At 36.0% G+C, this 15,045-nt stretch overlaps 1 protein-coding gene and 1 long non-coding RNA gene across 2 annotated transcripts; both read left to right on the forward strand.

Moving 5' to 3' along the window:
* The first annotated feature begins 854 nt into the window (after positions 1–854).
* LOC126791391 (glutaredoxin-C4) lies at positions 855–2,400 on the forward strand. The gene is made up of 4 exons (XM_050517839.1): positions 855–1,137; positions 1,287–1,360; positions 1,935–2,033; positions 2,146–2,400. Exons 1-4 carry the CDS (start codon positions 974–976, stop codon positions 2,220–2,222), a joined length of 414 nt encoding a protein of 137 aa, XP_050373796.1. The 5' UTR covers positions 855–973; the 3' UTR covers positions 2,223–2,400.
* Positions 2,401–4,073: 1,673 nt separating this feature from the next.
* Positions 4,074–8,877, forward strand: LOC126790806 (uncharacterized). Its single transcript, XR_007671766.1, has 3 exons — positions 4,074–5,316; positions 6,959–7,745; positions 8,237–8,877. It is a non-coding gene; the product is annotated as an uncharacterized LOC126790806 (long non-coding RNA).
* The last annotated feature ends 6,168 nt before the right edge of the window (positions 8,878–15,045 follow it).

The following is a 15,045-nucleotide window of genomic DNA, read 5'->3' on the forward strand; positions in this document are numbered from 1 at the left end:
ATCTTCTTTCCTAAGATCTAAGTTTGGCTAAGTATAGCATGGATGATCTAAGGATGTGTGGCTAGATTAATGATTAATCATTAGCCCAAGACTACGTTTGAGAAGCATGTAATGAACGTTGTATACGTTGTTCTTTGTACTCAATGATTATGGCACTAATCAGGGGGAGTTGTTTCGTAGACTTCAGGGGGAGTCTACCGAGCAAGATGCTATCAAATGTAGACTGTGCGTTGTGCTCTTTTTCCCTTCGATCAAACTTTTGTTTTTACCCAAGAGGTTTTTATTTTGCTTGACAAGGTTTTTACCGAGGCAACGATGTATGCACCATGCAACGTAGGCATGCGACACAAGGGGGAGTGTTCAGGGAGAATTACTATTCTACCCTTGTCTGTGTCTTAGCCTAATAGGTTTCCTGTTAGGAGATAGATTAGCATCTCCGTAATAGATTAGGACTCCGAATCCTACGGGATTGTGGTTTTGTAATGCCTATATATATGCCCCTATATCATTCAATAATATATAATTATTTCATCCTGAAACAGTACCTTTATTTTATTGATGCTTATGGAAGTTATAGAATTGAATCAAACTCATGTGACTTTAAAATAGGGATGTTTGTTATTATTTAACATGCATGTATAAAATTAATAAGGGTGCAAGTAACTAGTAAATCTTGCCAACATACTATTGTAAAATCTATTAAAATCTTCCAAATACAAGACAAGAAATTCTAACTAAATTCATATGAAGTTTAAATAATCTATGAATTTTTCATTGCGCGTAATGCGAGTGGAAGATCACGTGAGTGAGTATGAGGCCACGTGAGCTTGAGGTCCTTCTTCCAAACTATATTCGTTCTGTAATAAAACCCCGAGGGAGAGACAGCCCGCCCCAAGTCTCAATCGTTTCCGACTTGTCTTGCGAACTGCGTAAACCTCGCGGCGCGTGAGATCTCAATCGCCATCATCATCAGATGGCTTCAGCCAAGACGGTCTTATCAGTTATAGCTGCAACCGTGTTACTCACCTCTCTGGTCTGGAAACTCACTTCCTCATCTTCCTCCGCCGACTCCGTCGCTTTCATCAAAAAGACCGTCTCCTCCAACAAGATCGCCATCTTCTCCAAGTCTTATTGCCCGTAATCTCCTCTTCCCATCCCCACTATTTTGTTTGCTGTGATTTCATTTCTTGATTTTCGATTTCATTCTTTCAATAGATTTCAGATTTGCATGCGGTGATTTCGCCATGTTTTTCTCATTTGACAGTTTTGTTGGGTGATTTTTGTAGATACTGTCGAAGGGCGAAGGCTGTTTTCAAAGAGTTGAAACAGGTGCCGTATGTGGTTGAGCTTGACGAGAGAGGTGCGTTAAACTTAGACTTTACTGATTTTGTGTTTGCGTTCATGGACTGATTAAAATCATGGGTCTTGTTCCTAAAGTTTGGGATTGAAATTTTGGGTAGAAACCAATTTGGAGAAAAGAGTAGAGGTGATGAATTTACATCTTGAATTGCATGGATGTGTTTGAATTTTTGTTCTTTGAATACCCAATGGTACATAAATTGGCAGGGCATAGAATTCCAGGTTAGAAATGTTTATAGTACTTGGCATTAGTATTCAGGTAAAAATTGGCAGCTAAAATGCTTCTTGTAGTTGTAGAACCACTGAAAGTTAGCTTGAATTAGCACTATGAATGTGCATTGTTCGGCCTTATGCTCCAATACTAGAGCTTGTGTTAGGTCCCAATTCGATCATAGGATTAACTTTCTGAGATTGCATTTTGGGAATTTAACGTGGTAGCTTTGAAAAGCATGCTCGGAAGAATAATTTTGGCAACTACAAACTGTTTCTGTGAAAATTATGAGTGCACCTCTCTCTGTGGCTACACATGTACTATTTCTACAAAGTATTGATTGGAGTCCGCATGTGTCTTTCAGTTGATGGTCGGGACATCCAAGATGCTTTGAGCGAGATTATTGGAAGGCGTACTGTACCGCAGGTGTTTGTAAATGGAAAGTACATTGGGGGATCTGATGGTAAGTTCGTAACTGCTTTCCGTTTCAGCCTTTGTGCTTCCCATGATTGTTTCTGGGCAATGTGATTGGTGTATTGAATTTTCTAATGACTCCTGCTATGGTGTTTGTGTAGATACTGTTGCAGCATATGAAAGTGGAGAACTGGCCAAGCTTCTAGGCCTGGAGGGCAAGCATAAGGATGACCTGTAGACAGTTACCAACAACCAGAAACTTGCAAGTTATTTATCATCAAAATTGAATGCATTGTTGTAAACTAACGCCTTCACTATCAATTGGGGTATGATAATTTACAGAAGATGCTTCATTAGTTCATTCTTCATTTGTATGCTTCATGTACTGATTGGGATATTATATGCAGTAGTTACACTGATATTTGCATCTTTAGAATTGTGTTAGTCACAGAGCGCTAGTATAAAAAAGAGGGAGAGATCCTCAGTCGATATATGGGATAAAAGGACACCGTGACAGTAATAATGGCCAAAGGCACCTTCCTCAGTCGATATACAAAATGTTTTGAGCACTGTTTCAGATACATTCAACTGATTCAAGTTGGAAATGTTGTGGTAATTCTCATTTGAAGGTCATTAGAATATGCATGAGATCATGCAATTAGAGAGGTAGCTGGTAGCTCAGACGATGAACCACTGTTTAGTGTTTACTTTGTCTGAGAAGTTCCCTTACACTCGAGAAGAACTTCCTCGTGTGATCGGCAGGAAGGTTCAATGAAGCATGAAGCAGCGTCATAACAAAGTATAGCCGGCCAGTTTATATTGTTATTGTTAACTCATGTATTGTCTGTCATGAACTACAGCTTAAAGGTGACTTAGGTTGTTAACAATAGTTTTGTTATGCTGAGTAATTATTATGTTAGAAGAGATATAATGATAAGCAATTTTTTTTAGAAAATCATGAGAATGCAATTACTGTATATCGCAATGTAGCCTAGAACGATAGTCACCGCCTTCATTAGTATAGAAGTACCAAAATGATCGGTAAAATGACTAAAATCTAACCTAGTTTGTCCAAATGCCAGCTTATCTCCATCTCCACTAATGTAATTGGAAACGATGTTTTAATGCCAATAGTTTCACACAAAAATTTGAACTTCCTATATTATCTGTGCACATGTGAAAATAATTCGTGCAAAGAAAAAATGTGAAGGCGTAGTATGGTAACATATTAGAGATATAATATCACTTTGAGAGTGTGAGATACTGATTTAGCCTTGAAATTCGCAAGGAGAAGGAAATCTGTGGCATCTCGTGGGGCAAATTGCTAGGAACACCGAAATTTTTTTTAATGTTTCGTATCTTTATATCATTACATTTAATCACGTTAAGATAAAGTGTATTGTTTAGAATTTTCTAAAATTTCGTTATAATCAGGTTAATAACTGAACTGTTACGACAATTTTTTTTTTTAGAATAATGTCAAGGAAGAATGGTACTGAAAATTTTCGATTTTTGACATTCAAGAATTTTTTTGACATCCAAGAGCTTTTACCAAAAGGGATAGATACTTCATTAGAACAGCTCTTTTCAACTCGCACTCGTCAGTAAACAAAACAAAAATGGAGAGCCGCAGCAAAAGAAAACGTAATCCGGAACCTGACGCCGTCGGCGAACACCACCGCCTTCGCCCTCTTACTCGCCGCCCTCTCCTCCACAACCCCCGACTCCCACCGTCCCTTGCTCACCAACTCCCTAAACAAACTCCGCCGCTCCTTCCCCAACCCCCTCCTCCTCTCCCTCCTCCCCTCTCTCCTCACCCGCACCATCGCTTCCGACGATGACATCATCCACGCCTTGCTCGCCGCTTTGAGCAACCCCCGCACCAGGTGCTCCGTCGCCGCCTGCAATGCGCTTCTCGATTTGTGCACTACTGCCGTCGGACGTCGCTGTTTGATCGAGCACTCCGCGCTTCCGGCGATTATGTGAGTCTCAATCAGAGTTATTCACAGTTTAACAACCTTGCTTTTTGTTTTTGTTGTTCTTAGTTTATGAATTGTTATACATTTCATTATAGATTTCGGTTTTTTTTCGGATTCATAAACATCGAAAACTTCAGTTACTGTGTGCTGTGCCTCTGGAGATAGCAAAGATTTAAGCTCAGTTAGTGTAGGGTTTAAGATGGATGAACTTTCGGTTTTGATTATTAATGCTGCTATTGTTCTCATCAATGCCTGTGAAATTGAACAACTGGAGAAGATCCCGGGACATTTTTCGCAACCTTTCTTTGCATTTATGAGGAATCTGTGGGAAAATGTTCGGAATGCAATGTCACTCGCAAGCCCTGTGGATTCTAGACAAGGGGGAGACGTGTGTGTTAGCAACATTAGAGTTAGTCATGTGGCTGAGAGCCTCTTCCGGCTTTCGGTTTTCGCGTCTAGGAATATCTCGCCTTTGCCTTGTCGTGTGGTTGAGAGAGGGGTGTTTGGCTTCTCAGAGTCGGGTTTTAGAGATTTCGTGTTGAACCACTGGGAGGTGTCACCGTTTCTTGTGAGGAGGATGGCTGCATGGATTAGAGTTGAGGAGGATGATCTTTTCGGCCTGATGCCAGTGAACTTGGTGTAGACATATCCTTTGTTTCTTTCTTCTATGCTTCAGGGGATGGTTTCTTGTCTTCCTATTGTTTCAGACGAGTTGAACATCCTTGCATTTCTGGAGGAGGTGCAGAATATATTGGGTTGTCCTCTAATTTACCAGCAGGACATTCGGGTTGTGAAAACAATATGCAAGAAGGAAGTGCATTTCTTTGCGAACAGTCTGTCATCTTGCAGTGTAAAGGATACTCTTTGTCTTTGCACCGAGGATGTTTCAAAATGCGAGGAAGCTTATAAAGAGGGTTATACCGTGGAGTTACGCGGAATGGAGTTCCGGTTTGACAGTGTTGCTGCTATTGCAGAAGGATTAGCATCTGCTTTCGGTCAACCATCTGTAGGTGCCAATCTGTACTTGACACCACCAAATTCTCAGGGTTTGGCTTGTCACTATGATGACCACTGTGTCTTTGTATGCCAACTTGTTGGGAATAAGAGATGAAGAGTTTCTTCTCAGTTAAATGATCAGTTACCTCGATTATATGACCCTCTTGATAGACTATATGGTTCTGAAGTTCATAACTTGATGGATGACTGCAAACATTATTTGCTTAGTGAAGGTGATATTTTGTATATCCCCAGAGGTGTTCTTCATGAGGCATGCAATGAAAATGTTAGTCTTGATGGGTCTGCTAGCTGTTCCTTACACATTACACTTGGTATCGAGGTTGAACCTCCATTCGAGTAAGTATGCGTTGACATTGATAAAATATTAGTTTAAAGTTACTGATAATTGGTCTTGCTATTTTTTTTTTGGGTTTAATGTATGCTTGAAAATCATTCATAAATACCATGCCTTTGTAGTTCTTGACAGTTGAATGAACATAGGACATTACTTACCATTCAGAGAGTTTAAATTGACTGCTCTGCTCTGATCTGCTCATGTGGGGTTAAATTTCTTTTGCTCATAGAAAAATGTCGATATTATAAAATATGTGGGGGGTCTTACACAAAATAGGATTGCTTGCGGTCTAAGGTACAGTACTCTACTGAGAATTGGAGTAGTTTTCTGAATAATTTGTAATCACATAAAGGATTTCAGGGTTATTAAGGGATCTTGCAATATGAATGTTTTGAGATAGATACCTTATCTACAAGTTATGCAATAGGATACACATGGATTGTGATCTCCCTTTTATATCTCGTGTCGTGAAATGATTCCTGTTTCCAGAATTTTAATTCTATGTCTAAATTGTTTAATAGCATCTTCAGAATTCTGTGTGAATGAGATTGCATAATGTCCTACTGAATGTATCCCTATCACTCTACCCAATAGCTGTCATTGACTCTAATGTAATCTCTGACATTACACATGAGAGTGTCCTCAGTGCCTATGCTATTTTGATTTTTCTTCTTTTGAATCCTTTTCTATTTGATTTGCTTTATCCTTTCGTCTTTCTTTCCTGGATGGCCAGTTCTGCTAATATATATATATAAATTTTTTTTTATGATCATTAACTTCATTTGGTCATTCATCTCACATTTCCATATGACTGGGTATGCATATACGTATGGAATATCTTTCGATTGGTTGAGTAACCCCTTAACGACTATATTCTGACAATGAAACTCAACATTGCATGTGCTTTTGATCCACATTCAAGACCAAATGATATGGTATGCATTAATAGAAACTTTTTCCTATTAGACAGAGACAACTTGGACCCATCTCTATAAGAAGGCTGCAGCCTGTTGTCTCTGATTTGTGTATTTGAGCAGATTCCACTTTTAATATTAGTGTGAAGATTTTTCGTGACCTTCTATACTTTACTCAGTGTACATAAAATAATAATATTTAAATAAAATACACATATACTTCCCAGTTGGTAATCATATGTGTTATAATTTATACTATTCAGTATATGGAAATGAAAACTTATATTGATCATGGAACGAAACATTTGTCCTCTCCTTGTAAGCTCTATATTCTTATAGGATATGGAGTGAAAAAATTAAATTTGATTATGACCGTGTAGAGTTGGCTTGTCTACAGAAAGTGTTGTTCAATTGTTAATATGAATCGGCTCAAAGTTTCACTTATGAACATGTTGTTAATGCAACCCTTGTATTAAATCAGTGCAGAAATATAAATACTCGATTTCAGAACAGATAGAATATGAAGGTTGGTTTTGTATTAAAAGTTACATATTTTTGGTGATTCTTACAAAAATAAATAAATAAATATACAAGAAGAAAAAAAAAATTCAGATGACATGACAGATTTTTTTTTCAAATCACAATCATATATGATTACTTGATGTTAGTGCTCACCTCTGCTAGGCTCTCATACTATCTGTCTCACATTCTCTGCTTCATTCTAATACAGGTGGGAAGGATTTGTTCATGTTGCATTCTTCAGTTGGTACCAGAACCAGAAACAAGTTAACAATTCGTTTGAGTTTTCGTCTGGAGCATTCATGATATATCTGTGAGTCTCTTCCATGTTGCCATTGGGTTGATTGGTGATTCGGATCCTCCCTTTAGGAAGGCTTGCTTGGTTGCTTCGATTTTTCCATGGTCACATACATATATCTGGCTTGATTTGAACCACGGAATCATTTTTTGTCAGCTGATTGATAAAATTGGTGTTGGGAGTAGGTTCTTGGAAGTGTTTAGGAGCATAGAATTAGCAGTTCAGGAAAACAAGGATCCCTTGCAACGGATCAAATGGCTCGGTATTCTCAATATGGAGAAGGAATGCAGCCCAAATCATTACCAGAATATACCTTTCATGGGGATGACAGCTCTACTGTCATCATGTATCAATACAACGAGGATGTAGAAGCTGCATTTTTCAGCAGCTTAAATCTAGGTTTTGTGAAAACGTGATATTTGAGGATGCAATAGTTAGTTATAAATTACTGTTAGATAGATATAGGAAGGTCAGGAAGCAATATATGAATGGAATGGTTTCACTGCATCATCAATTATGATGTATATAAGTATATTTCTTTATTTTCCCTCCTTCATACCCCACTAATTTGTTCTGTTTCTATTTGCTCCTGAGCGCTTCTGACAGGATTGGGAGCTGACGGACAGGAATGGATCAAGCTAGCTACCTTGTCATATATGATTCTAAATGTTAGAAGCAGATTTATATCAAAGGTGGGCAGGTAATGATTGCTTTCTTTATGAACTATAGCTCTAAACATAATGTGATCACCTTCCTGTGTTTTACTCAGATCAGAAGAAAAACTTATGCTGGTGTAGGGAAACCATGAAAAGAAAATATGATAACGTACAGAAAGTTTCATCAATATCACCTTTGCTTATTTCATATATAACCTAGAAATAATGAAATATACAAGTACAACACTGTATAAGCTGCAATGAAAAAGTTTCTATGGTTTGGAGTGTCTGGGTGTTGGAGTCGGATGTGTAGTCACTCCGTGGTAATCAATCTGGTAAACAATATCATCTATATTACTATTGCTACTTTCTTGGACTGTCGATGTCTCTGACTCTCCATGAATGACCTGCATTTAGCACAATCTTTATGATGGTTTTGAACAACACTACCACAAACACAGTTATTTACTACAAAGGTGTATATCTGTCATAATGAACTTCAGAAAAGAATTATTCTCAATGCATGTAACTGCAGATACTTTTCCCTTGTGCCTGAAAATTTGGAAGCAGATAAACCACTATTCATGCATCAGAAGCCGTACCTTGTTCTTTGGATTTTCATGTTTCTTGTTGGTGAATGACATGCTCAGTTTCCTTATTGGTTGTATACTTACATAAGAGGAACTGATGCTATAGGAAGAGAGATAAAGAGCTGCGATAAGGAAACAGAACAGAACCATTTGCAAACTTTTCATTGTTATGAAGATGTAAGCATATCCTTGGGGAGTGAAAAGTTATAGGACCAAGTATATATAGATCATTGTAGTGATTGGAGCAAGAGAGGATAAGCATTATTGATCAAGTGGTAGGGGAACATGTCTGAGCCCATGCTTGTGATTCTGTTGCTTATGAAAATGCGAGAGATAGAAACAAGATCGACCCAGAAGTTGTAGGCAGCATTGTCTTTCCAAACTTACCTTGTGGCTTCTAAAATCTCTGTTTAGGGGAGCCATTCACCATCGGTGTTGCAGAGTAGGTAAGGGAAAGAAACTGTTTTCACGTTTGTGTTTCATATCAAACAAAGCCTCTCACGACTAAATTATTCTTCATGTTTTGTCTTCACCAATAAGGACCAATTCTGGTCATATCACTCCCCAGCTGTTGCCCCACTCTGAATATCTCATTCAATATTTTAGGACTGAAAATCCAGCGATTTATTTTGTTAAAAATTAGCAAAATTCATTGTTGATTACTTATTTGTTGATAAGAAATTCAAAATTCAAGATGGCGAGAGTTGACCCAATCTTCCGGTTGGATTAAACTCAAAAAAGACAAGGGCCCGTCCCAAGTTAAAAAAAATGAAACCGGACACGAAATTAGCATAATCTCGTCCTATCCTTTTCCATTCCCAGTCCTAGCCGCCGTCACTTAGAAAGTTAGAATGATGTCTAGGGCAGAGACGAGAGAGAGGAGAGGGAGAAAAAGAGTCATAACTCAACTCATGTCTTTTGCTAAGAAGATTTAACATTTATCAAACCGGTGCACAAAGATATTGTAACAGTTGATTGTTTTAAACGTTGAGCATAGTTTCTTTATTTTGAGTGGAGCATAGTTTCTTTTTTCACCATGTGCATTAAGAAAAATCAACCTCTTTGATCGAATAATATCAGTGCACATAAATCTTGTAACATTTAATTGTGTTTACAAAAGTTTAATTTATATGCAAGCCCAATTAAATGTTATAAATTAGTCAAAAATCTGCATCTTCTAAAAAAAACGTTAAACAATGTAATAATGAGGGTATCGATCCATTTCCACCTTCAGAATAATATGATACTCTCTGACCAAAATAAACCTTCCTTATTTTTAATTTCTATACATCCTATAAATTATTGAACCCTAATTCCAAAAATACATATCCATCAGCATTTCAATAAATATTTGGGAAGACAAAAATTGAGAAGCTAGATCACATCCTGCACTCGGCTTCTTCTCCTTGCTTTTGCAGCTGGTAAAATAACTAACGCACCAACTTTATTTTCATCAGTACATGAGTATTCTAGGCGGAAATGATATCCAATTAAAATGTTTAACAAGTACGATATATATTAGCAAAGTGCTTGAGATCCCAACTCCTGGTGAGCACTAAATATTTACAAGTTTTTGATGATATATGTTCTTTCTTTTTTTTTATCGGGTTTACAACTGAAATGCTACGATGATTTGGTATGAGCGGAAGTCACAACCTCTCACTTAACAATAAGAGACTATATTATTAGACCAAATAGTTGCTATGTTTTTCCATCATGAATAAACCGTATGTAGAAAATAAGCCTCATCATTAAGCCCGCAGATCAAGTGGACCAATGGAGGCCTGCAAGCCGGATGAGCCTAGAGACATGCCCGCATAAAAGCCTGTTATAGGCCTGGCCCGGTGGGTAGAGGGTCAGGCTTGGTTTAGGGGTGAGAAACCCGGCCCAGCTCGCCTAAAGCTCATCAAGCTTGGCCGTGAAAGCCCGCAAATATATGATATATAGACATATAGTTATATACAAATAATATCATTATATATTATGCTAATATGCTGAATAAATAATAATAAATATTTATATGTAAAAATAATACTGCTTAATAAATATCAGTGCATATCTCTATTAAATAAGTAAATTTTCCGTAGTTGAAAGATTAAAAAAGAAAAAGCAAGAATATAAATTTCAAAATAGTGACGAATGTAACTAATGCATATTTGGAATACATACATATTTGCAGTAGTCACTATTGATTATAGTCCTTTTTTTCTCAAAAAAATATGATCTTGTGTGAGATGCCAATTAGGTACACAAAATATATATATATAAAGAAATTAAGCACACGATAATATATATATATAATATTCAATAAGATAGATTCTAATATATCAATTAATGATGGTTTGGTACATTACATGTATAGCATATTAACATGCATGAATGTGTGAATCTAGATTTTATATAAAAAAAATTGTTGAATTTCAAAATACAATATCATTTTGAGTAATCTTAAATTATGAAGTTGAACATACGTTTCATTTTCAAAGCATTGAGTGAGTGTTACAAGCCAATGAATTACTCATATTTATATATATTTATCATGTTCATAATATATATATGGGGATTATAGTACAAATAAATTATTTATTTGCTTGTAACATTATGATGTTATTATTATCTTTATGAGTTACAATCTTCCTCTCATATGTACGTAATTGGAAAGTTGTTAAAATATTTTGTTCAAACATCTATGTAGTAATTGGGAATGACTTTGAACTGAAGAAGGCTTATATGGTGCCCTCATGGCCTCTTACCTACAGTTTGTATTTTGCAATTTTTATTTCAATGAACTCATTTAGGCATTGCCGTGTGGGGATGAGCCTCCCGGACTTTCCGGGTTCCAAACCCCCAAAACAAATTAATATGATTAGAAATGTACTTATAACAAAGCATGACTCGCCCAGATTCACGATAAGCTATTCGGTTCAGCCCGTAAAAGCGTGAAAATCCCGCTTTATATGAGTGGGATTGGATCCTAGACTTTTTATAAAACTCTGGTCCGACCCGGCCCGTTGACGAGCCCTAATAGAAAGTATTATTGGTTTGCTTATTCCAATTCAACATGCATTTAGAGAGACATCAAAGAGTTAATTAATGTGTTATTCACTTATTCTCCACTATTATGCATAAAAAATTATTGTAATTAGATTAAAATACGAAATAATGGGGATCTTAACCTCTTTTCATTGATGAGATTTTGTTAGATGAGACTCTGAACTTGACATTGTTCTGAATGTTCTACATGACGATCATAATCCTGTTTTTTCAATAGCGCGGGGTCTAGGTGTTGTGGTCTCTCAGACACAAAAAAAAATTGATTATATTACAATAAATGGAATCAGGCGGCTAATTAGGCTAAGTTTCAAACCCCCTTCAAAAGAAAAAAGAACCTTGTTTGATTGATTAAATGACCGTTTTCCATTTTGAGATAATTGAGTCTAAAGTAAGTTATATAATACATTTTGTATTTTTAAAGAAACTAAATCATACGTTGTTATCAATGTTAACTGACATAAGCATACTTGTAAATTGTGATATACAACTGTCATAATGGGGCTATTGGTGAAGGCAAAACTATGAAATGAATCGATCGGTACTTGTCGAGCCATCAATTGTAACAACGCTTGTGCCGTTAAACATCCCGGTGGTGCTGGAACTTCTGATCTAAAAGCACATGCAAGTGTTATTTCGACTGTCCAAAACCAAAACATGCAATGAGCTTGGGCCTTTGTAGTGGCAAATGTGATGATCAATGTTGTGCTCAAAACTATGCAACCAAATATAAAGATGGAGTTGGAAACAGTGACAAGCTAAGGTCGACATGGCTGTGTTAATGCCAATATCCTTGTTAAAAACTCTTTGAGAAATAAATGTAATAAGGATGATAATATAATATCTTCTCTTTTTAGATTTTATTTTCATGTAATGGATCAATTTAATCTAATAACATATTTGGTCTCTTGTTGAATTTTTTTTTTTTACGAATTTTATTGATTAGAACCAAGGATGATATTAGGGATAGAGGATTCACCATATGTTAAATACATGTAACATGTTTTACTCTCTCAGGTGCGCAAGAGTGGGGTTTTGGCGCTGGCTAGGGTTTGGCCATGAACTTAGTTTAATGGCTACCGGAATAAAGTGCTTTAAACGGGCTCTAGAAGGTAATTATACGTTTATTTATTCAGGATTAAGGGAAATTAGATGTTAGGTACTCATGGGAGTAATTCTTTTTGTTGGTCCTAATAGGCGCTCGTACTTTTCACTATATTTAAATCGAATTGTCTTCTCTACTAAGTAAAAACAAATTAGAGAATTTGATTGCAAGTCTTTGATATCTATTCAAGTGAGTGGAAATCAAATTTTACTTGTGCATCACATATCAAAACAATTGCATTTAGGCGAATAAAAGATTTGTAAAAACTGGATGTGAAAATTATGCATTTCTTTTGGTTGGAGTTACTTCTGTCTTTTAAGTTAAACTTTACTTTGAGTGCGGGGTATCTTTCTTTTTTAGCATATACACTTTCTTTGATGGAAATAATAAAAATAAAATAAGGGAGCATCTAAGGTGCATCTAGAATTTTATAATATCTAAAACAAGAGTATGAGTAGCCTGATTAGGAGCTTGATTCACCCAAGAAATTATATCCAGCAAACTATGTCATAAGTGTGCTATTTCATCAATGACAAGAAAGAGTCTATTTCCACTTCCACTTTTGACCTTCTATGTTCATTGTCTTTAGCAAAAACAAGACATGCCACATAATGCTAGAGCTGCGACAAGTAGAACTAAGGATTTTTCTGAAGTTTTCAGCTATGGGGCTGCCAAGGGAACCGCAAATCACAAAAGCCCACCTGCCAATGAGTTGCCAACCACCGGGCCATTAAAGTTAATTTTGACTGCACTAGTTGCTTGAACAATACATGGTGTTGCTGGTACTCTACTCATGTTGATATGATCACATGTTCAAATGTTTTTGAGAATATTGGCTGAAGAGGTCACTACTAATTAAAGAAGGGCGGGTAGTGGTGCTCTTGAAGGTTAAGTTGTTGTTATTATTGTTATAGTAAAAATTTATTAGAATAAGACTAAAAGCCAAGTACCATTTAGTCTAGTGACATGATCTATCCTTGTTAAATGGGGGGAGGAGGGGGTTTGAGTTCAACTCACACTATACTTATTGTAGCATTTCAGTTATTGAACCTGATCTAAAAATAATAATACCTAGGAGGGAGAATTGTTCAAAGAGTATCCCATCTTTGCTCAACTCTTAACTTTGGTATCACATCTTTCTAAAATATCAAAACCATATCTTAAGTTTTGACTCCAAAAAATTGGTATATGAAACAGTTACGCCATTAAATAAAGTTTATTTTTACCTGACGAAGTGTAGTGGGCTCATATTTGAGTTTGTTTATTTTAATATTATGCACCTAAAATCTAACATTTGTACTCGAAGGTAAACAGTTAAATTTTTATCAGAAGTTATTGAAACAATTTATACTAGACTATACTAGACTATATAGCAGGCTGGAAAATGACATATAAACAATTACACGAAGAAATAGAAAGATTAAGAAAACTAAAAAAGTCTAGATCAGAACTTGATAAAAATACTCAAGGATACTAGGATATTATTTTCCAAGTCCAAGTAGAAATCTACTCTATTAAAAAAAAAGAATTCTTAAAGAAACTCTGCAAGAGGATCAAAAACCTCTTGATTTTCTGAGTATCGGTTAGATCCGTATAGCTGGTATTAGAGTCTGTTTTGCTCAAAAACACATGAATAGGCTTATGCCACAAAATTGGCTTCTTTCAACCAATAAAAAATAATCAAAAACTAAAAGTTATCAATCATTTTACACCGAAAAAGGAAGTGATAAGTGACAAGTATGCTTTCATTCAAGGCATATTCCATTGAATACGTCTGTAGAGTATTGAATACTTTATACGACGAACATATTCATCTCTAGAGAGAAATTAGAGTAGCATAACTTGATTCTTCAAGACCACACTAGGCCAAAAATAGAGGTTGACATTGGTTTTTACCCATTGTCTGGTATAAGGGTGTACCATTGTCAATTAAACAATTGTCTGTTACATGGTTCAGACAATGCACAAAAAGCATTGTCTCAAATCAACTTAGACAATGGACACCGTTAAAATAGTCATTGTCTGAACACCAGAAGAGAATGGTTTTTAATTTACAAGCATCGTATGAGGATATATCTAATAATGGTACTCTTCTACCTTGCCTATTGTGTATAATTCATCTTGGACAATGGTTTCTAATCAATTTGGTCAATGGTCTTTTTTTATTTTTGACTATTGTCTTTGGTTTTGTTAGACAATGTGTTTTAAACATATGTTTTGTGAGAAACTATTGTCTATACTTCATTAATCGAAAATACCTATCAATTTCATCCATCAAGCACAACTAAACAAAAAGGTCATAAATTCCATCAGAACAAATTCTCCATATATATCATCACAACCAAATCCATCATCTCTAGCTAGTAGTTCAACATTATACAAAAGTTTCACTAAGAAGCCTCTAAAATAATTGCGGCTGCATTTCAACATTTCAAGCTACACTTGGTCTCGAACCATAATCTAAAATAATTCCATGCTTGCTTAAACCATGCAAAAGTACCAAAACATGTTAGCAGATGATAGAGCGTTGGTTAAAACGTCTATAATAAACCTTGTAAAACATCATCGTTAGTATAGAATAAGCATGAATCGTTCTTT

This window comes from Argentina anserina, chromosome 4 (assembly GCF_933775445.1).
Source record: "Argentina anserina chromosome 4, drPotAnse1.1, whole genome shotgun sequence".
Taxonomy (NCBI): domain Eukaryota; kingdom Viridiplantae; phylum Streptophyta; class Magnoliopsida; order Rosales; family Rosaceae; genus Argentina; species Argentina anserina.